Source organism: Neopsephotus bourkii, unplaced genomic scaffold (assembly GCF_033783945.1).
Source record: "Neopsephotus bourkii isolate Nb327-2 ecotype Australia unplaced genomic scaffold, CSIRO-AGI_Nbou_v1 NB_1634, whole genome shotgun sequence".
Taxonomy (NCBI): domain Eukaryota; kingdom Metazoa; phylum Chordata; class Aves; order Psittaciformes; family Psittacidae; genus Neopsephotus; species Neopsephotus bourkii.
The window spans coordinates 306920-330229 of record NW_026902109.1 but is presented as its reverse complement, the minus strand read 5'-3'; the positions used below and the strand labels follow the sequence as shown (position 1 = coordinate 330229).

General features: G+C 43.1%; 1 protein-coding gene across 1 annotated transcript; it reads right to left on the bottom strand.

Moving 5' to 3' along the window:
- Positions 1 to 431: 431 nt before the first annotated feature.
- Positions 432 to 23098, bottom strand: LOC133223256 (putative neutral ceramidase C). Its single transcript, XM_061373794.1, has 21 exons — positions 22936 to 23098; positions 21099 to 21277; positions 19315 to 19394; positions 18768 to 18917; positions 18022 to 18198; positions 17532 to 17659; positions 16775 to 16852; positions 15607 to 15727; positions 14078 to 14203; positions 13595 to 13681; positions 11593 to 11697; positions 11388 to 11469; positions 10824 to 10939; positions 8702 to 8796; positions 8145 to 8184; positions 7291 to 7386; positions 6322 to 6417; positions 5522 to 5671; positions 4714 to 4773; positions 3932 to 4020; positions 432 to 685 (listed from the first exon to the last, which is right to left on the bottom strand). Exons 2-21 carry the CDS (start codon positions 21265 to 21267, stop codon positions 496 to 498), a joined length of 2235 nt encoding a protein of 744 aa, XP_061229778.1. The 5' UTR covers positions 21268 to 21277; positions 22936 to 23098; the 3' UTR covers positions 432 to 495.
- Between the last annotated feature and the right edge of the window lie 212 nt (positions 23099 to 23310).

Here is a 23310-nt window from a genome sequence, read left to right as displayed (position 1 = left end):
CTCAAAACTTTTTTGATGAGTATCTGTCCCAATTTATCCCATACTAAGAGGTCACCTTTGCACTTCAAGCACTATTGAGGAATCTTTTGATGCCTTGGGAATTCAGAAGCTCTTTCCAGTTTTATGGACTGGGGTCAATTTTATGGACTATTTTATGGTCTGGATTAGCTCCCAGTATGCACTAATTCTCTCAGAGAGAGCCTATTTACAATCAATAAGCACTTCAATGACTGAAGAAAAACAGTTACATCTTTTATTACAATAAGAATCAACTGCAACAAGATCTAGCCAGGAAGGGAGCTGCTTGAATGAAAATATATTGAACTAATGAGACTGAATTGCAGGTAAAAGTCAAAACCTTGCAGGAAGTCAAGTTTTGCACAGCAAAGGATGACCAGCAGCACCTGAGGGACAGCAGTGATGTAGAGTCATGTATGCCACAAAAAATCCTCACAGACATGCACTGAGAACAGTTCCTTCAGCGAACAAGATCGCCTACAGAGTTGTGATTTCAAATGATGAAGACGTGCCTTCAAATGGAATAGAGACAGCGAGACTGCTAGACAGTCTTTTCCTGTAGTGCCCAAAGTACCGTATCCTGTAGATGCCTGGCTCTGTGCCATGAGGGATGTGCCACTCAATAGTCACATTGCTCCGACCAAATAATCCTTTGGTCCAGTAAAACCTAGCAGACAAAACAAAGGCTGCAGTCAGCAAGAAAATCCACTTTTTGTTTCTTTTAATATCCCAAGAGCTAAGTGGAATGAGGTGAATGCACTCTACTTAAGTATATTTTTAAAGCTTCTTTTAACTTTTCTTTAGATATTTAGGCTATCAGAGCAGCAACCTATAGGCCAACACAAAACCTGACAGGGCTGAAAAATAACTGGAAACACAGAAAAAAAACAAGTCAGTGGTCCTTTTTGCAGATGAAGAACATTTCTACCAATGTATTCTTACATTCCCAACTCCATATGATAGCCCTATACAACATTACCTCTGTAAGCAGTATTCATCAGCTAAGTCTTCCCTGTGCAGATGCAATGCTGAACTAAGAGAATGAGTATTAACTGAAGGTCACAAGCAAAATCTATCATAATTGATACAGGCTTCTGGCACCCATTTCTACATCAGATTCCCGTTTTCCTTTGCAGACTGCTTGTGCAAAATAATTTCTGCTCAATCTCAAAACTCTACAGACAGCAACACATCATGTGGGGGTAAGGAATTTTTTAGCCAACCATGATAAAGCACTTCGTGGGGAGATAAAGATTTACCTGCTCTTCTTTTGATAATGCAACTTAGGGGCACTGGTAGATATGTTCCTATCCAGGCTCAACATGAGACTTACCAAGCCCTAATGAGACATCACCTCTATTTTAGGGCTTTAACCAAAGGAAGCCAATGAACAAAGTATGTTGATTCATTGGCAATGGTAGTGAAAAGTTTCTCCATTCCAGTCTTACTGAGAAGATTGAAATAAATATTTACAGACATCACTGGGTGAAAACCAGTGAACAATAGGGGAAATTTTATTTGGTAGACAGAGATCACAGACCAGCACAGAGCCCATGTATCCATCTGGTTTCTGTTGTCCAGGGTTTTTGCTGTTTTGACCTGGGACAAAAACAGTGTTATCTTGGGAGATGACAATAAGGTCACAGCACAAGGCCTCAAGTGGTGGAGGATTTCCATCCTTGGGGACTACCCTGACTTCCCTGGACATGGTCCCAAGCAACCTCCTATAGCTGCTACATTGGCCCTGCTGGGAGATGGGTTGGACCAGAGGCATGCAGCCTGAGCCTGGCTGTAATGCTGTGACCTAAAAATTCTGCTGTGATAGATCTATACCATTACCTGGCCTCCTCCCCATCCTGCCCTCCAGGCTCAGTGCACCAGGACCACCTCTCTGGGACTCAGAAACTGGAACTTAACTCAGACTCCCCTGAGGAATAGGCTTCTTACAGATGAACTCATGGGGATTTCACTATGTCTTAATCTCTGTTGGCTGCTTGCTAAAGACAGCACCAGGCAGATTCCTGCCTGTAGCTCAGTCCCTCCACCTAAACAGTTCCAAGAAAGCAATTATTGCCCCCATGGCAGATGCAGGGTAGGGCCGGACACTTCCCTACTGGAAACACCAAGACAGCATCCAGCAAAAGGGCAAGTCTGTGCTGAGTTTATCCCTGCTGCAGCTGCAGGCCCAGGTTGAAGGGCAGATAACAGCTATCTATCTCCTTCCCTGAAAGCTGCACCTCCTGTAAGTAAACCTTCATATCTTTTGATGCCTGAAAATATGCCTTTACAAATGCAGCTATAAGCTATTTAACACTTTGCAACACTAAGCTAACAAATAATGTGGTCCCTTGTGCTACCCTCCTATTACAATATTCAGTAGTATCAAACATTCATTTTTCCTGTACTATGAAAAGTCTGACTCTACTAATATCCAGTAAAAGTGTTTGATTCCTCCTGCCCTCACCACCTTGATTACTGACATAAAGTTAATACATACTGACATTGTAAAAAGTGACTTGTTTTCATCTTAACAGAAACATTTCCTCTTTCTCGTGTCTTTTTTGGTGTTTTCCTGGGGCACCAGTAAAGGAGATACCACTGTCTGTATTGATCTGCCTTCTGGCCAGCCCCTTTAAGCAGGCCAAACAGCTCCTCTTCCTTATCAGCAGGAGTAGTTAAGTATGGTTCAGAGATCCAAAGTCTGACCTTCTCAGGAGGGAAAGTAAGATGTCTACATTCCTATCCTTCAGCATCATGGCAGTACATTCTTCAAGTTCTGCACTTTTATGGTTTTTATTTTCATGAGTGACATCTTACTGAACGTTTTCAGTGTTCCTTGCCTAGATTTTGGGAAACCTGTTGGGTTTTTGGAAGAGGAGGGAAGAAGTCAGGGCTACGGATATGGGTGATAAAATGCCATCATTTCCCTTAATCAAGTAAAGAACTTGACTGGAAAGGTTGGCACCAATGAAAGTGACAAGGTAACATAGTGCAAGTGTTAAACAGAGGGTAAGTACTTAAAAAAGCAGAGATCCAAGTGCAGGTAGGAATTTATCTCCTGTGCTGGGACAGCCAGAGTCCTTGCTACGTGATTAAGTTCAGAAAACGTGTGGTTGCTCCTGGGCAGAGAGAATTACACCCTATAAATCCTCATCATAAATCCAGAGAAATACTTTCCTGATAAAACCAAGCTGTCAAAAATGTTGCTTCTCTGACTTTGGATGTTACATGTTTGCACTGGGACACTGCAAGGTCTGAAGACCCAAAAGGGATGTTTTTCAGGGTCCTATTTCTTACAGATAGGTTGCAAAAGAAGGTGGGACAATGACTGGTTTTATTCAAACAGGAGTAACTTGAAATGGAATGATTTGACAGAAAATGTCATTGGTATTCCTATTTTGTGTGCTGGCTTCTAGTGCAGCTCTGAAATGTGACAACAGCTTTGTTGCTTAGTGGATATTTTTCCTTAAGACTGACATCTCTAACCTTCACTTTGCTTTATTGTGAACTTTTTTAATATTGTTGACTCTTTCTAGTCAGGAAAGCTGGCCAGCTCTTCCCTATGAAAACCCTACTGTGGTGAACCGCTCATATTTTCTATTTGGTATCTCGTTTATCAGCACGGTAAGGGGGATCAATGGATGTAGGCTATGAACCTTTTGTAATTCTTGCTCTTCCTTCTACTTTCTGAAACTTATAAGCCTCCATCGCAGAAGCTAGTCCATGGGGAAGAACGATTGCTGTGGTCTTGACAAGTTAGCCACCCAGATACAGACCAATATGTCTCCAGAGAGCATCATCTGCAGGGGCAAGACCAACCTAAAGCTGGGAGCTCTGAAATGAAGCCTTTCAGGTTAAACTTGAATGACTCCGTGAAGACTGTGGAAGTGTGAAATCTGCTCAGGGTACCCACCTGGTATCCCAGGAGGCATCATTCTGTACCACATGCCAGCTGTCTGAAGTGCTGCTGTATCTCTCCACCATCAGGAAGTTGTGTTCAGTCTTGAATAAAAATAACAGAGTTAGCCAGACCTGAAGATAACAGGCATATCCCTGCTTCTATGTGTCACTTTAAACTGGAGAAGGGACTATGCTTCTGTGTGCTTTACTGGCAAATGCAGCAATTATTAGCAAAAAATGCCTTTATTTCACTACCAAACACAAATTTAAGCTAACAAATAACACATAGAATGAGTAAAGAACTTGATCATTAAAAAGAGAATGGAGAGGTGAGGTATCAATGTCTATGCAGGATGAGCGATAGGACAAATTAAGTACTTATCTATTTTTCTGCCTTTTATTAAAATAATGCACTGGCCTGACAAGATGGAGACTAGAGACCCGTTTGCTATGACTGGATGGCACTGGATGCTAACTGAGAAAGAGTGTTTGGCCTAGTGCATGACGTGAGTGCCTTTGACTTCAATAATATGAAGAGATCGTGAATAGTCCATATCTGACCAAATTAAGGACTTTGCTCCAGAAGCATTTTGGTGGTGTGAATTCCCAAAGCACACTCTAAAGGGAGAAACTATCCTCTTCTGAACTCCCAGCGAGGAAAAAAAGAACTGGAAGCACATAGTTTTACTCTTTACGAAACCTTAACATCAAAGATTAAAATGCATCAGGCAGAGGCAGTAACCAAACAGTCACTGACAACAAACATCCCCAGTTCCAGCACTGTGCCATATTTACCGCATTTTCTGCAGAGTTCCTGGGATTTGCACCTACAAAAGTTACTTCAGCAACTTCCGTCTGTGGGGAAATTGAGATTTATATTAAAGACTGAGCAGCATATTGCACAACCTTCAAGGATGCCATATGAATTTTTCAGTGGTTTGGTTGTTTTCTTGGTTTTGTTTTAAATTATTTATAATTTCACTTGTTGCAATAGCAAGAGGCAATTTATACTGTGAACTGATATTCTGTGCCTTGCCATTCCACTTGTCCTTCTTGCTGGATAAACTCCACCATAGCACATAAGATTTGTGTGTAAAAGGAGCAGAGAAATAGGTGAGATTTTTAAGAGCGTCTTCTTCCTACCTTACTGCTGGAGACAGCAATGACATGGAAGTTCTTGCTCTGAACACCTTATCTAAACTTTGAGCATTTAAAACTGAAGCCTTTCGGACATTTTTATTTCATTTACATTTGTACTACAGGCATCAAAGGTGACTTAAGTTCTGCTTGTAACAAAATTGTTGTACAATATTTTCCTATTTAATCATCAACTGATATTTTATGCTGAAGCAGAAGGGGAAATCTTACTCATGTAGAATAAAGAACTTTTATTTTCCCCTTAATTCACCCATTTTGATCACAACCAGTACAATGGCATTGGCATGAAAATGCCCTGTGTCTGCCTCACTAACAACAATGAGACCCTTTTGGTTTGAGAGCACCACCACCTTTTTGAGAGCACCACCTAGACTTTTTCAGCTGAGGGGTAAGACTTTAAAGTTGATTTCCTAAACAGGTTTTAGCAAATCCTTGAAGCTCTCACCGGTTGATACTGTTGTCTCACTTCTTGTAGCACGTCCCCAAATGTCTTATTCACTGGCACGAGATCAGCAATGAGAGAAGGCACCAAGGTAAGACTAGTTATATTGAAAAATGGGGGCTCTGGACCAGGTAGCAAATCCTGAACTGTATTCTGGAAGAGGGAAGATTTGCTCATTATACGTAGATATATATAGCCAGTATCTCCCTGATGATTTGTATCACTGCCATGTCTCTTTATCCAAGTCCTTGCTTAGATAGATTTTAAAAACAAGGGCAATAAAGTGAACATTAAGGAAAAAAAAAAAAAAGGGTATTTTCATCTGTTCTCTGCATGCAGGAGCTATCCCCACAGGACACCCACTGTCCTGTTGCTGAGATTCCCCATACTCATCCACCAGAACACCCCATGACTTAAAAAGGTAGTGCCCACCCATCAGTCCTGCGTATTCACATGGTCACAGGTACAATGGTAACAAACGTTGCCATGTACAGCAGAAATGTAGCAGACTTTTTTTTGCTCTTGGTAGACAAGTGGGAGCTTCAGGCCATGCAGAAAGGTTGGAGGTACCAATTTCCTCAACTTTGAACAGAAAAAACCCAAACAAATGAGAAATTCCCAAGTGGAATGAGACCCCCGCTATAGGAATTATTTTCATAACACATGAGAATTTCTCATAGCCACTTATTATGAGAAAAGAGAATAGCAGTCACACAACCTCACTGAGAAACAAATATAGCAATCCCCATTTACAGGATTTGTATGTCTCTAGCAGCTTGTGGCATATAGGAAATTCTGATTACCATAGCAATAGACCTTGCAAGTCCTCTGTAGAGCTGAATATAAGCAGAAAGGGTGTGTGGTCCATAAATAGTCGATGCAGCCTCATATCGTTGAACCTATCAATGGATACATTCGAAACAGGAGGGTTTGAAGGACTCTTGAGCAGTTTATACAGCTCATCCCACTGTACCAAGATCAGATCAGCACTATACCTGCAGGGATTTTTTTTACTCCCTTACCACTAGGAAGACACCCCAAAAATTTGTCTAAGTATTTCTGCTGCAATTTCAGGTTACTCTTCATTCTCTAATCCATTGTAAACAGGGAGGACCAGTTGTCACTCTTCCCAGTTATCACAGCTTTTTTACTCTTTTAAAGGGTTATGATGTAGGTTGTCTCCTTTCCAACTTTTTGAGTTGGACAACCCCATTCCTTCCAGCTTCCCATACCAGTTTAGGGTTTCTAAACCCAAGGAGTCCTTTCAATGGTCCCCATCTTCCTCAAAGCCCAGCATCTACCAAGCCTTGTGGAGAACCTTAAAACTGGGTCTTGCAAGCTATATTGTGGTCTTTTCCACAGCAACATGGCACTGCAACTCCGTACAGTTTCTTACAACCCTACAGCTCAAAATATTTCTTCTGGCAATTTTGCCACATTAGGAAGACAACGTCTAATTCCTCCAAGCCATCAGGAGATTACTAAACCAGACCTGAACTCACCAGAACTCCGTTCAGCACGTCATAACATTTCCATGTTAAAAGCATCCATACATACTCTCTAGCTATGGTCAGGAAATCATATTGACCCTCAGATCACATCATTTAGACCAGAATAAACAAGAGGTCTTGAGATTTCTGCTATAGATTCTTCAGCTTTTTTTGGCAAAGAAAAAACTACTTGAAACATACATAATTTCACATGAATCGTCATTCCATGTAGCTAAAGCTGAACTCAGTTAAACAGGTTCGATCTGCAATTTTAACATTTACCTGGTATTCTTCATAGGTGGTAATGTAATGGGTGTAGACATTGCACAGACCTGCAATTACGACATCCATTCCTGGTACACCATGGGAATCAAATTCCTGAGAAAGGAAGTAAATCACTTATCTTGGAACAATTGCTTAATGCACAATTACATCGTTATTGCAGTTGCTGTCGTTACTGTTATTCACCAGGACAGAATACAAAGTTACAGTGCGGGAGGGGCTAGATGTTCAGGAGTGTAACTCTAGAAATGCAATGTGCCTTCATTTACATCTCATATTCACTTCCCAAAGAAAAAGAGGAGAAATAACTGAATAATCCAGTAAATCTGATACATTTAGGGGTTTTCTTGAAGCTGATGTCTGTATAAAAAAACAGTGATATAAATATGTGAAATGGGCTCAGTTAGTTGCAGAGATAGTTTCTGAGATTAAGATGGCATTCAGGCTGGACCTGAGACTAGGACGTATCAATCAGGAAAATGGAAAAAAATACATTTGCTGTTTTTTTCCAATTGTTCACATGTTGCAAAATCCTGGTAGGGATTAAGTAGTTAAGCCCCTCTCTACCAGAGAAACAACACCTGTTAACATCAGTTATGCCTGGATCCCAGTTGAAACAGCTTGTTTTGGCTTAATGGGTTGAAACTCAGTTGGTTTGCTTCATTTGAGGAGAATATTCATTTCTCCTGCACATCAGTAAGCACATGCAAAAAGGTCCTGAGGCAACTGTGAGAAGGAAGCATCTGTGAGACATGACCCCAGCTGGAAGGAACCAGGGGAGAAAACAGAAGGATCAAGAAACATGAAGTTCCAGATACGTTGCGCTCTGAAGAAACATCTTGCCAGCAACTTACTCTTTTAACAGCTTCCCGTAGCCTGCGTCCAGACATGGTCCTAGGGTCATTAAAGGAACAATGTCAGTCTCCAGAAATGCAGGGAGCAAAACCAGGAATTGCTGGTTGGACATGCAGCACACCACAAGAAATTCACATAGCACCTGCAGTGCTGCTCAGCATACCTTCAGGCTTCTTTGCAGTGAGTTCAACCAAAACTCCTCAATATACATCACCAAAGACAGGGTGAGGCTGAAGGCACCCAGGGCAGGGTGGGGTATTAAAAAAAGGTGCTAGAAATAAATCATTATCTTACTCAGGTTTTCACCATTGTATCATCAAGAGTCAGTGCTATTCATCACAATGGTGTTTGTGGCATGAAAATCTCCAACACCCCCCCCCCAAAAAAAAAAAGAAAACAACAACAAAAAAACAAACCAACAAAACCCCCAAAACCTAACAGGTTCATTCTGTTTCGTTAAAAATGTATTTTGCAGTGAACAGTGAAAATTATTTGGAATCTTCTTTGCACCTTACTCATTTCCATGGCTAGTTTACAGAAACAAAGAAACACATACGTGAATTCTCCGGGAACAGCAATGATTGCCAGTGATCCAATGGCAACAATCTGGACGTCCACGATGTCAGGATGCCATGGGTGAGGCCGAGTCATCTGAGGTAAAATAAAAAAGGGATATTACTATTGTAGGATAATAGCAAAAAAAGATAGTGGAAGTGTTTTCCTTCCTACAGTCATGAATCAGGCAAACAGATTTATTTTGTACACAGGCACATGAGAAAGTGTTTTACCTCCACATGCACAGCTATTTGTCTGACCGTAACAGACACAGAAGGCACATGTAAGTACTATGCATAAGGCAGGGGAAAAAAAGGTGTTGCCAGAGTGGCGGCTTAAACCAGAGAGTCTGATTGTGATGGGAAATGAGGGTTATTTTTTCATTAGCTGAGCAAACGCACTGTCAGTTGTGATACAGAGGGAGAGTTTCACCAAGAGGGTGATGTTCAGGGAACCCTCAACCTAGCCCTGATTTTGAGCTGTCTCATAGCAGGGACCACACTATACTTGGACTCAGCAGCATTGCGGCAGCCAAAACACACTCCAGCAACATTTCATCTTAAAAGTAACTGTACAAATAAATAAATAACTAATGAAAGGATAAAAATTAAGAAGCCTTGCAGAAATAAACTGAGAACACGAGCTTGAGGGTGGCATGGCTCCAACAAATGAAATACAAAATCCCACTCCAGAAAGCCAAAAAGATTTTTGAGGAGCAGTTCACTAGGAAAAACACCTGAATGAAAAAACCTTGCGAAGCACATCAGAAGCAGGAGGCCTGCCAGAGCATCCATAAAAGGTTGTTTAAAAGGTGATAAAGTTGTAAGAATAAAGTGTAATTTACTCTCAGTAACACCATCCTGGACAAAGGTGGTGGGGTGGAAGGAGGCTTTGCACTGGGACCTCTTCTTATAAGATGTGAAGAGCTGATGGAACACAAAGTGACATTAAGAAAGATTTTAAAGAGACTTGATGAAAGGAATAACAATGAATTGCCTCATCCAGATGGCATCCCCTAAGTGCCTTGGACATGATCCATCTCCACTATAGTGCATTTGCCTTAATGACAAGGGAGCAACAGGTAGAAAATGGAGCATCAATATTCTTTTGACACTGTAAGTAGGATTTGGGGAAAGTTCAGTAAGAACAAAACCAAGACAGAATAGCCTCAAGAATGGGAATGGGCTGGGGCCAACAGGGCAGCAGCTCTGCAGAGGCTGGTCCTAAGAAATAGCCCTTCCCTGTGTCAGTGGAGCATCCTTGTGATGGGGACCCAAGCAGAGGGGAATCTCCATCTTTCTTACTGACTGCCTCAACCCTTCTGGACACGCAACCTGAAGTGTTGGTCCTGCTGGGAGAGCGGTTGTGCTGTACCATGTGCTCACCCATGGTACTTCCAGAGTGAGCATGGTATGATTTTACCCATGGATGAGTAAGTCTGGCATCAGTTGATAGTTCACAGAACTATCAGACACTTGCTTAGACATGACAGAAAAGTAGAGAAGTCAACAGGACGTTTGGAGAAGTGAAAGCCTGGTAGAAAACTTTGAAGATAACACTGAAAAGGTAAGTTGATACAGTCCCCAGAGTTTCCAAAAGCACCATGACAAAAAGAAAGGCTCTTTTGTGGGTTAAGATAGGAAACCAATGGAAGAACTATCCACCCAGAGCTATTAAGATCTGAGCACCAGCAGAGGATGTCCTGAAGCCAGAATGCTAGGAGGCAACACTGAGCTCCACCACTGTTGGTTACCCCTGACATCAAGCATTTTCCCTGTGCATCCTGCTCAGGGGTGTTTCATAGGCAGAGAATTAGGCCAGGGTGGATCTTCAATTGCGTTTTTGGCCTTAATGAGAGCAGAGTGTCTAGTCCTTCCTCTTGGGATATATGGAAAAGACAGTCTGCAAGAGGAAAACTTCCACCTCTCTCACACTGATGCAAAGTAACGACAGCACTTATTCTTGCTTTATATTTTCATGCCTTCAGAGCCCATGCAGCACTCTCTCCCTCCTTGTTCTTCATCATACAGATTGGCACACACATCATCTGTAGCACCCTAACAAAAGCTAGCCCAGAGCAGCAATCACTCCTCTTCCCAGGGCACACATCAATGTATCCTTACCTCTCCGGTACTAAAGAGGATTGGCTTGGGTTTGTGGCAGGCTTTCATTTCATCAGATGGCTTTCCCAGCAGCTGGTCCCGGATTTCATCCCAAAATGGGTCCCCTTCTACTGAGCCTTAAGGGGGAAAAAATCTTTTAAGCTCTGTTCCTTCAGCTTCCCCGGCAGCTATTGGACAGAAAACTCATTTATTACTCCCTTCCTGCTTATGTGAGACAGGATATTGCTCAGTGGATTTTGATTATCTCCATTTTCTGGGGTAGTTTTAACATCCAAGCTTTAGCCCAGCTGAGCTCCATCTTAACAGCCGTTGTGTAATGAGAACAAATGAGAAAGATTGCCTCAAAGCCAGGTCTTTCTTCTCCCAACTTGCATCAGAAGCTTTCTGATTAACACAGACAGACTTGTAAGAGGTCTGTAAGATCACACCTTCCTAAATTCATCCCTTTGGAGACTGTGTCTCAACCAGCATTGGTGCTCTTTAATGACTCTGGGGGTTTGAATGTATCTGGGGGAGGGCCCTCCTCTCACCCTTTTGCAGAAAGCCATCTGCTGCCTAAATTACCTTGTGTGAAGTTGAAAGCACCCACTCCATCAATAGTCCCTGCGGCAAAGCTGTATCCTAAGGCTGGTTTACATGTTTTAACCTTAATTAGAAAGGAAAAAAAAAAAGAGATATTTTAAAACCAGTTCCCCTCAGTGTGTCCTGCCATGAGAATATAACATTTTTTCCTTCCTTATGCCCGTGTCCCAGGAGCTTCTGCTCTTACCGTGTGTGTGGAATTGAGCTCCACCGATACATCACTCATGTTCACCCACTGGTGAGCTGAGCTGAGGGGTCCTGTGATCTCCTGGGAAGCGTTTTCATACAGCTCCTAAGGGATACACAGGTGGAAATCTTTTAGGAAGAAGAGACCAGGAGTCCAGCTCTTCTGAGATTCAGCTGCATGAATCTGTCATTCTGTTGACATCTTCCAGTGGCCTCTTCCAGGTGTTAAAGTGAGAGTGTATTTACAAAGCTTTTCTGTTTCTACCACTCCTATCTCCTGCATGTCCAATTCCTGCAAGCTCTTCCTGTCCCAAGTGACACAGGTCAGCAGTTTTATGCGTGCCTTTATTTTACAGTGGAAACATGCACCTATTCTATGAGGATGGCAACTCTTTTTTCCTTTTGGCATTTATCACATCTTAGACCAACCAGAATAAATGTTTCCTGTAAGAAAGATGCACCTTCTTGCATTCATTGCTTCGAAACACACGGACTTTACTGCACATTTACTATACAGCTGACAGTTAAGTCATTTAGCTCTTTAGTGAATGGTTTTCTGGCACACATGCCTTGAGTTGGTACGTAGAAAGTGTTGCCAGAAGTTATGCAGGTTTAATAACATTCCTGTAACTGCAGGAAGGAACAGAGGACACAGCCTTCAAAGGCCTAGAGTCTTCAGTGTTAAAAAACCCAGCAGTGTTTTCCCTCGCCATTTGATACACATGCCAGGCTACTCTGATGGGGACAATCTTTCACTTGCAAGTCACGATCAGCCTGGAATGACTTCAGGGCAAGCATCTGAGATGGCAGTTAAAAGGAAACCGCCACCATCATGCCTTCTGCTCTTACTCCTCTGCTGGACCTGTTCCAGTTCCTACAAGCTGCTATCTCTGAAAAGGTGCCCAAAAATGTTCTCTTGCTGACTACTCTTAAATTACACAAAGGCACAGAAGGGGAAGTGGTAAATTCAGATGAGTTTTGAGCCCAAGGACACAGGGCAGTATGACAGAGCCCATGGGGTGGAGGATACCACTTGAGAAATGCAAAGTCAAGCAGTGCAAGAGGAGTATCTTTCATGGATGTTTAAGCTGGCACGTTTTAACTCACATTTGCATTAATTTGGGAGTGTGAGGGCAAAGTTGGCCAACAACTGGTATGTGATGATGTCTCTAAGCCCTACTCTCAATCTTCAACACCAGTGATTTTTCCCACGATGGAACCTCCAAGGTGCATGCATGGAAGGGGAAGATTGTAAGGGGCTACATCCACATTATATACCAATCAGGAATATGGAGATTAAAAGCCAAAACTGTTATTTTCAAATCTAAACACCTTCAATGATGTCTCTAAAAAGAAGTGTGTGCTTTCTGGGTAATCAGGAAACTTTTCTTTAAGCATACAAATGTGAACTTTAGAATAATTTAAATCATAGAACAGTTTAGGTTGGAAGGGGCCTTCAAAGATCATCTTGTCCACTCCCCTGCAATGGGCAGGGACATCTTCAACTACCACAGGTAGCCCAGAACCGCATTCAGCCTGGCCTTGAATGTCCTCAGGGATGGGGAATCCACCACCTCTCTGGGCAACCTGTGCCAGTGTTTTACCACCCTCAGTGTAAAAAATTTCTTTCTCACAACCAGCCTGAATCTCCCCTCTTTTAGATTAAAACCATTACCCCTCATCCTATCACAACAAGCCCTGCTAAAAAGTCTTTCTCCATCTTTTTTATAGGCCCCTTTTGAGTACTGAAAGGATGCAATAAGGTCTCCCTGGAGTCTTCTCTTCTCCAGGCTGAATAACCCCAACTTTCCCAGCCTTTCCTCAGAGAAGAGGTGCTCCATCCCTCTGATCATTTTTGTGTCCCTCCTCTGGATCCTCACCAACAGCTCCATACCTCTTCTCTATCAAAATTCACAAAAAAGGTGAAAGAAAGTTGCTTAAATGAACATGCATTCCTGCAATAACAGCATTCATGTACACTTGTAAAGTAAAATATCACTTACCCTTGCTTTTGAGTAGATATTTTGCCCTATAATTCTTGTACTGTCAAACATGTCATTGCCAGGACCCATAGCCATGCACATCTTTGCCTGTTAAGAAATTTGTTTAAATGCTAGTGATCAGTTAACATGCAGAATATGTGGCACTGCAAAGTGGATGAGTTCACAAGTGATTGCCATACTGTGGGAACTAACTGCTTCTTGCTAGGCATCTCAAATTCGGGCACTGGGTTACTACACTAACCTTTGCAGGAAGATGAATTTATGTTTGGGCTGAATGACAAGGAAACAGGGTGAACGAAGACAAGACACGGTAAGCTCCTGAAAGAGGTGTCAAGGATAGTCAAAAAAAAAAGGTGATTTTTTTTTTTCTTGTGTCATCCTCATTCACAATGGTCCACCACATGGCTCTGTATTTGCTGTTCCGTCCCTTCCCAAGGTTTATCTGCATCGGAAGGTAATGTAGATCAGGTAGGACACACTTACCCCCCCCACAGGACAGGTGCTGTCTGGGTTATTGCACGATTCCCCCGTGTTTATGCAGAAAGGGCCTTTGGTGTTGGGTGACACATCTCCCAAGTTGGAGGATGCAAAAGCAGCAACAAAAGAGCCCTGCCAAAACCAGACACAGATGAATTTTAGTGCCTTACTGGGGTTGGAAATGTCTCCTGCAGCTTTCCCCAACAGTCAAGGCTGGCATTACAGCCAGTTGATTAGCATGTGATGCTGGGAAACATTTCTGAAGTGACTTGGAGAATTGGAATGGGAATTTAGAAGTGTCCTAAGAGCAAGGAAGAATAAGATACACAGGATGCCACTTCAGGGGTCACCCGCTTTGGTATCCAGACAGCATTTCTTCATCTACCTCTTCAATCTCAGTGGCAGCTTACCCAAACTCCATGTCTCCAGTTGCTCATGTTACTGATCAGACGTTAATGGGTCATTGTAGCACTTTGCACAGGATTCTTTTTTCCTGTCAGGCTTCATCATGATTGATTACATGGTGAGAGCTATTGGATTTGACTGCAGGAGTTAACACCAAGCAGTACTCATCAGAAACAAGGCTGGTTAAACACTGAGTGTTAGCTGAATTCAACTCTCAGATAATCTATTATTTTCCCCTAGTTATAGAGAAGAGATGCATCAACACAAGACATTTTGGTATTATGAACAACTCATAAGCCATTTTGTAGTGAGACTGCTGGGCATAGTTTGTAACTATGAAGCAAATATTGAATCCTGCAAATACTTCTTAGCTTTGCACAGATGTGAACTTTCACTGACTTGCACCCATAACTATGCACTAGAGTCAAGTATTGTTAAAAATGTTTAGATAATCCACTATAAAAAGAAACATTTGCAAGGAAGAATTAGGTAGAGTTCCTTTAGTTTCTGTCTTTGGCATGAACTGCACGTGTTCCTCTGCCCAGAGTATTAAAATAGGATTTGGGCACCAATTTCAAAGTTGGAGACACACACAGAACACCCTCTTGATCAACTCATACTCAAAGTACCTGTGAAACAGGTCCATGTCCATATTTACATTTCAGGTGAAATAATGCTTTTTAAAGGAGCTGTGCTTGCACTCCAAGGATGACAAATCTTTCAGATAGATGAAAATCAGAAGGCAGAACTGGCTGGAAGCCATAAGAAAGAAGTAGGGCTGACCACACACCTGATGCAACACTACAGCTGCAGTACATGGATCCCACACATCTTTCTAGCATTTCCAATAGTTAAATCAAAATAAATTTACTTTATTCCTAAAGTCTAAATAAATGCCACTGATTACTAGTTTGGAAAGACAAGAGCACACCTTGCAATTTATCTTCTCTGGAGGAAGTAAGTAAATAAATCAAACTGATCAACTTCTTCCTCATTCTTCTGTGTTTACCCAGCTGTCCTATTTCACTATGTGAAAGAACCTGCTTTGGCCCATAGAAAGCACCAACCACCCTCTTCCTGTTGTGGCATTTTTGTCCCCATTATTTGCAGTAGTCTGAAAACACTCCCACCTCTCCTGGAAGCATCCCCTCGTTCTTCTCCTGTTCGAACAAGTAAGATGCATAGCCCATGTTGTCGCTGTTCACAAGACGGTTTGTGTTGTTCATGCTGACCGGGTGTACAGCAAACCAGCTGAACAGGAGTCAGAAAACACACACAGGAAATGCACTGTTCAAGCTACATGTAAGCAATTGACGTGTTCAACCTTTATATTTCCCATTGACTTATGGGAATTTTCTTTGGGTCAATACAAACACAGACTGTTTGTAACAAGGGATGGATTAACAAGGGCAGAGTTATTCCCATCCTCTCCCTTCCTGGTGAGGAGGGCTCATGGATATGGTGGTACAGGTCTTTGGGCCAGGAATTTGGCACTATATCTAGTAGGGCCACCAAGAGCAATTTCAGACCTCAACTGACTTTTTTCTGAGTCCAGGAAATTCTATTTTGGGGGGATTTTTATTTTCTTGCTTCAAAGAAACAAGAAGTACTCGATGCAAAAAAAAAAAAAAGGAAAAAAGGAACTGTCATTCTTACAAAACAGAAAACCCTCCTCTTCCTCTTAGCATAGTCAGACTTTTGCTTGTGACTTCTAACTGAGGAAAACACAATTATGACTTTGTTACTGCACATTACTTCATCTGCCTGGCCTTGAGGTCTGAACTTCATGCAGCTGAACAGTGCCCTGCAGATCTGTTTATAGGACAGGCACCATAAATGCTGCCTGTGGGAATGGCACACTTCCCATGGAACAGGAGGTGTTAAAGACAATAACTAGAACAAGAGAAGCTCAAAGACTCCTGAAGATGCTGGAGCTGGGATCTGCTTGGAGGGGCACAGCGAGACCCCCAGAGAAGGTATTTCTGCATTACTACAAGGGAAGACCAGCTATGGGCATCTTCCCCAGATGCCTTAGGGTCATGCCAAGACATGTGCCCAAGCTGTAGGTAGGCCAGGTGCTGCTGTATCTTCCAGAGTAGACAAGGGACGGTGACCTGGTTTATGCATTTATGGATTCTTGCTTACTTTTCCCTCAGAGCTCTTCTGGTGACTAGATGGGACCAGTGCTCTATGGGCAGTGGTCAGTGCTGAGAAACAGAGCTTGTGCAGGCAGAACTGCTACAGAATTGTGGTTTATGAGGATTTGCAGAAAAAACATGTTACTTCAGAGGCCTGTACCTGATAAGGCCTAGCTCCTGTCCATTCTCATCTACCATCTTCAGCATCACCATTTCTTTATCTGTGTTGGATGAATACCTGGATGAAAACGAAAAGGGGAAATCTCATTAACACCAGAGTTCTAGTCACACTCTGCATTGTTCAGTGCATTGTTCTGCATTGTTAAACCTCCACCAGGTTGAGTAAGGAAATGAAGAGGTTATTACAGATATTATCAGAACACAGTGAGACTTCAGAGGAGTATCCGAAAATAGCTGTGAAGATAAAGGAAAAGTTAAGGTTGTTGCTGACCTCAGGCACTGTTTCTCCAGGGAATGAAGAGGGGAGCCCTCTCTGGGTACAAATTTGTGCACCAAGGATGAGACTTCAATACCATCTGACTCAAGTGCTAACTTCTACTAAAGAATACTCTTTCATAAAATAAAATAAAAACCCCACCACCAACAACAAAAGAAACAAACAGCAAACGGACAACAAAGCATAAAAGTCACAAAAAAAGTCTCAACTTTAACCAATGCCTCACACGCCTGGATGGGGCAACCACAACTTTCAAGTCCAATCTTGCAACTAATTTTTGGGGACACGAACACCCAAGAGTCCAAGATGGCAACAGTGTCATTCTGCCACAGTCTTGGCTCCACATATTCAACCACACCATAAATGACCAAAGCCACCATCTGCAAGACGTCTGGGTCACAGTCCCAATCAAAAGGTCCTCTTGAGGGCTCTGCTTCTCTCCCACTTGAGGAGATTTTACCTGCTTCGTTCAGACTCTGGATTCTCAAGATAGGAGAAAGGGCTTCGGTTGATCTGGCTGTTTTCTACAGTGCCTTTGTTTATAAAAAGCCTTCCTCTCTTCATGTTCTGATGTGCTATATCAATGCTCTGAAAAGCAAGAAGACAGGGAACATTAGCCAAGCACATAAGGCATATGTGAGCCCTGTCCTGCAACCCTTGCTTAGAAATTTGGGGCACTTTTTGTTAAGTAGTCTAAAATTCCAGAAAATTGTAAAACATTGTGAAGCCACCCACAATTGACTTTTCCTAAAGAAAGACTTCAAAACTTCTGTGTTTTGATCTGATTTCACTGGTAAGCATAAACCCACCTTGAATTGTGCTTTAAGACTGGAATATTCAGAGGTGCTACCATGAGCACCACAGCAAGATCTCCGGTAGTCACAAACATATCTCCCCCCACCTTTTCTGTGCTTATGGGCTCTCATGTCAACAAACTGGAAAACACTGACCTTTATGATGCCATTCACAACAGCATTGAGGGATGGCCTGATTAGTCCTTTGCTAGTGATCCAGAAGAGGGTGTACTGGAAGTAGCCACCAGGCCCCGAGTGCGTGTGGGTGCCACTGAGGATGACGTTGTCGTGTCGGTACAGCCCACCGTACTTGCTCTTCAACTGCCTGAGCACCTAAAAGGAAGGGGGTGATCTTTAAAAAAACATTTTCACACCCAAAGTCTACAGAGGTTTGTATCAGCCCTTGCAGAAAAAAACAGCCATTCATTTTCCTCCTTGTTCTTTTTCTGCCCAATACTCCCATACTGGTAGATTATAGCTTGACTTGGCAAGAGACTTAAAATAATGAAATATTGTAAGTGAAGACCTCTATGACCAATTTACAGTGAAGCCCAGATTACCCAGAGGTACCCTATTTCTCCAGCGTCTTTTTCCCTCCTCTGTGGTGCTGGAGATTCAGCATTACACAAGCAGCAAGTCAATGTATTTATGATTCAGCTGTATGTGTGATATTTTTTTTCTCTTAGGAAAGCGTTGTCAAAATTCATTTGATTCTTCAGCAAAGTCATTTGCTAAGAAATCAAAAGCTCTCCTTCAGAGGAGACACATTTCTTCAAGATCATACTGCAAAGCAAATGGCCAATGTGCTGCCATGTGTGGCATTATTTAGCGATGACTACAACCCTAACGCTAACACCATTGACAACCTAAACTGTGACATTCTTTTCTTTCCAGCCACATACCTCCAGCCTCACTCTCTGAGACACCATTCCTATGTCAGCGCTGACAAACACTACTCGTCTGGAGTCATCAAGTTCTGCCACGATGAAGGCTCGGCTGTAGAGGCGCATGAGAAGCCCACCACCCACCTGGTCCAGCTTGGCATATCCCATCTGAAAGGAAAGAGCTCCATCAAGACCACACAGCCAAAATATGGAGCAACATATTCATTTGTATGTATTTTTCTATGTAGATTTGCCAGAGGGTGAGAGGACACATACAACATATGAACACTCAGAGCTGCAACCATCTTGCCCTGTGATTGCAAGAATCATTGAATCATAGAATGGGTTGGGTTGGAAGGAATCTTAAAGGTCATCCAGTTCCAACCCTCCCTGCCATGAGCAGGAACACTTTCCGCTAGACCAGGTTGGTCAAAGCCTCAAAGAAATTTCACATAATGGTTGAAGGCAACAACCATTAGGTAAGGCAGAGCCTCTAAGCCAGAAGCCCTGCAAAAAACACTCTGAGATTATTTTGCCAACCCCATGTTCAATTCCCCCAGCTTACCAGAGGAATTTCTGCCACAGGTCCCGTGCAGTCTGCTCTACCTACACCCAGTAAGTAGTTTGCTCTTACTTTGTGGAAATCTATTGTAAGAATAAATAGTAGATTAGTGGACACATGAGAAAGAAGAACTAGGGACAGAAGAGACAACCCAGCCTTTTTAAATGCCTGAAACCTGCTTGATATCCCCAGAGGCCTCATCAGGCCTGTGGATAAGGGGATCCAGCTGATACTGTCTGCTTGGGTTTCCAATGGTCTGTCAGCATGGTCAAAGCATGATGAGGCTCATAAGGCATTCAGGGTGGTAAGAGCAGGTATGAAGAACTGCAGAGGGATCTCACAAAACAGGGTCACTGAACTGTGTAAAATAGGTTGTGAGTCACAGCAAGGGGGAGGAAAAAAGCCCAGCTTCACGGATTAAGCTGTCCAAGCCCACCACTACCATGCAGGAAACAGATCTGAGTGTGTAAGAGCTGTTTTCACGCAAAAATATTCAGCTCAAAAGCAGTGAGAAAAATATGATGGAATGTCAGAGATACTGGGAAAGCGCTAGAGAAGAATATGTCACCCTGCTGCCTCCAATATGTCCCATGTCCAGCACTGGTGCTCTGGTCTCAAAAATAATCACAGCAGAGCCAGCAGAAGTTTGAAGAAGGAAAGAGCAGCACTGGGCAATGACCTCCAGGCAAGTGGTGAGGAAAAGGACTCTTGAATGAGTTCATATCCCATCCCAGGCACCACGAAGGTGCAGAAGTTCTGCAGAACAGACAAAGCACCTAGGCAAACTCACAGAAGAAAATCCACTGAGGGCCATTAAATGAAAAATAAACATTAAAAAAAATATCTGTGTCTCAGGAAATCCAAGAGCCACAAATCACTGGAGGCTGAGATAACACTGTGGGAAAATATTTCTATGTGCTGGATCTATTCTCACAGCCTTCCCCAGCCAGCCGCTGCCGCTCAAGGCAGGGCATCAGGATAAGTGGACACATGGTCTTTCCAGTCTGGTCTTTTCCAGGCTGTCACTTAAACCAGAGAAGTGAAACACACTGGATACAGACTGACAACAGGATGCTCGTTTCATTAAAATGACATGAGTGAACTGGGCTACCACCCATTAAAGCTACTGTTCCACATTCTCCAAGAGTTATGACACAGAGAAAAATTGTTTCTACTAAACTCTTAGGTGTTACAACCTAAAAGCATGAAGAAAGCGCGAACTACATCCAATTTGAGACAACAGTCTGGAAATTGGGAGGTCCCATTGCTGACATGTTAGATGATACCGCATCCAAGGCAGGGGAGAGCCCTGGCTCTGGGAACAGGTTCCTGTCCTCTGGAAACACCTACCGTTTTCCAATTTTTTCTTTCTCCATGAGACTTTTTCCCTCCAGAGGACAAGCATGGGGTGCATTAGAAGTGAATTGAGAGTTAACTTCAGGCAGTTCCTGACACCAACGCGCCTCATGCCTGGTCACGGGCTTGGAGGTGTAAAAGGGCTATAATGATATTGCAACAGCTGTGAAGCCCTTTGGTGCAGTGCCAGGAGCAAAGAGCTCCTGGGAAAGGGGTTGTCTGGGTCCCTGGAGCCAGCCTCACCCACCAACCCTAAGGCTATGCATCTACACCCCGAGGGATGCTTGCACTGGCTTTGAACACAATGCTCCTGCTACAGAGGACAGCAACAGCACTGTGTGAGCAGACCACGTGCAGAGAAGATTCTTAAAGCTTGGCAGTGGCCCTCTACCTGTATCCGTTTAATTTAAATTACTGCACTGGACACACACTTGAGCAGGGTGTGATGGCGGGACTGAAATATCTCAACTTGCCGTTGCTCTCTTTGGCAAGAAAGTGGAGGACGAGAAGCACCACTGTCACCACTATCATCAGCACCAGGCAAACGATGAGGATCACCTCCAGGCGGGAGAAGCAGCACCTGGTCCTCTTCCAACACATGGTGGAGGCACTGTGAAAGCAGAAAGCAGCTCATGGGGAATGCCGGCAGGACAGCCCAGGTGCTGGGCACTTCCACTCAGAGCAGCACATTACACCCTCAAAGAGCTGGTGACGGCTTGTGTTCCCCACCCCAGTGGCAGCAGCAGTGATAAGGATGGGAAGTGGAGACTTATTTTTCAATCTGCTTAAGACTGCAAAACTGTACCTCCTGTGAGCAGTGATCAATCCCTGCCATGGGGCCCAATAGGGCAGGGTGAGCGGCCTTGAACTACCAATCCCACATTTCCTAGGACACTTCGCTCGCTCTTTTGAAGAAGTCTTCCACCAATACATTCGTTGAGCGGACAAGGGGGGTGCTGCTGTCTGAAGACCCACAGCTTTTCTGTTGCTTGCATGCTCAGAGCACATCAGAAATGAATACTGTCACCATAATAAAGGTCAATTTGGGAAACTCAGAGTGAAAAAAAGCACACTCCACTGCATGCTCAAGTGCAGTTCTCTCCTGCCTGGAAAAAGAAGTGGCTGTGACAGCTTTCCAAAATAAGACCTGTGTATAGATGCCAGCTTTCTTCATCATATACAGAGAGCTCATTAGGTTTGCTTTTTGAATATTGTCCTTCCTCCTAGAATGGAGGTTTATTTTGGGTTAAAGATTAACAAGAAACATTATTCAAAACATGGCTGTGGTAAAATATGCTATTTTGTCCTCTAACAATAGCTCTGGTGACCTCTGATTTGTCCTGCTCTGGCAACCAAGGCTCACATCAAGGGCTTCAGTTTTGCCTGGTGGGAAGTGGCACTTGCAGCAAAGATGTGTCTTTTGCCCTTCTTGTAAGCATCTGTACAGGGTAGAAATAAGCCTTTAAAATAACTTTGGACATTTCCATGTGTGTTTAGAGGTGTCAGTAGATAAAACTTACTGCAGATCCCATTTCTCTGCCTGTGACTAACCACATATCATCTGCCCTGTTTAGAGCAGGTCAGGAGTCTCCATCCTTGGGAATACTCCTGACTCACTTGGAAATGACCCCAGTAAGTCTGCTGCAGCTGCGGCATTGGCCCTGCTGGAGCCAAGCTGTCATGGGAGTGAAGATGGGAAAGGATGGACTTGTAATTAGAAAGAGTGAGGCAGAGCCTGTAATCTTCTTGGAGGTAACATTTGCCTTATGGTGAGTCTGGCATGGGGCTTGCTAAAGCTCATGCCTGGACTATTCCCTGAAGGTGATATGCCCTGGAAACAGATAACCTGCAGAAAACAACTGCTGAAATAAGCATTTATGGGTTTGGAAAGGCTGCAACATTGAACATCACAAGAGAGCTGAGTGGTCACCCAGGCTTGCTATAGGTGACCTTCCTTATTGACTGCTTTTGCTATGGTAGCCTACAGCAGTCATGATAATTGCTGAATTTCACCAATATATTCTAGTGGCTACAAATCTAACATTACAGGTTTCCTTCCTCCCCTTTTTTACTCTCAAAGCATGGCATTGGCAGCTGCAAAACACTGCATCCTGTCCAGAAAACCGACATTACAGCACCAGCCTTAAGCACGCCTGCACAACACACTATTACAGCTTTGTTTTCCCAACTGATTAAAATGCTGAAGGCATACTAACAGAAGCGAACATGAGTCTTACGAAATTCGAGTGAAGCCTCATGCAAACTTACCTGAGATCCCTCTTGCGTCCCACTGTCAAGAGGAACTTCTTCAGCTCGAGACCTGTTTCAAGCTGAAAAGTGCAGCTTGAAAATTATTGCTGTTATAGCCCTGTGAGTCAAGCACTGCACAAGATAAGAAGAATCAATAATTTATACTGCATAAGGAGGTGATAGGGTTTTTTTTCCCAGTGTGTTTGCTTTAAGTTATGAACTGTGCCTACCTCTCTACAATAACTTTTGGGGATTGAACTGATCAGCTCTGGTGCAGCTCGATCTGCTTGTGTGACAGCTGCTGCTTCCCGCTGGGCCATGACTCCTAATCCTCATGGAAGATTAGTCATCAGGGTTTCCAAACTCTACTAGAGGAAGAACTTCAACACAAGT

Excerpts from the sequence above, each read along its gene's own strand:
- LOC133223256 (XM_061373794.1), bottom strand. The coding sequence starts at position 21,267 with ATGTGTTGGAAGAGGACCAGGTGCTGCTTCTCCCGCCTGGAGGTGATC. Across the intron at positions 4,774-5,521 it reads TGAGACAACAGTATCAACCG|ACGGAAGTTGCTGAAGTAAC; the intron begins GTGAGAGCTTCA and ends ATTTCCCCACAG. Across the intron at positions 686-3,931 it reads GATGCCTCCTGGGATACCAG|GTTTTACTGGACCAAAGGAT; the intron begins GTGGGTACCCTG and ends TTTGTCTGCTAG.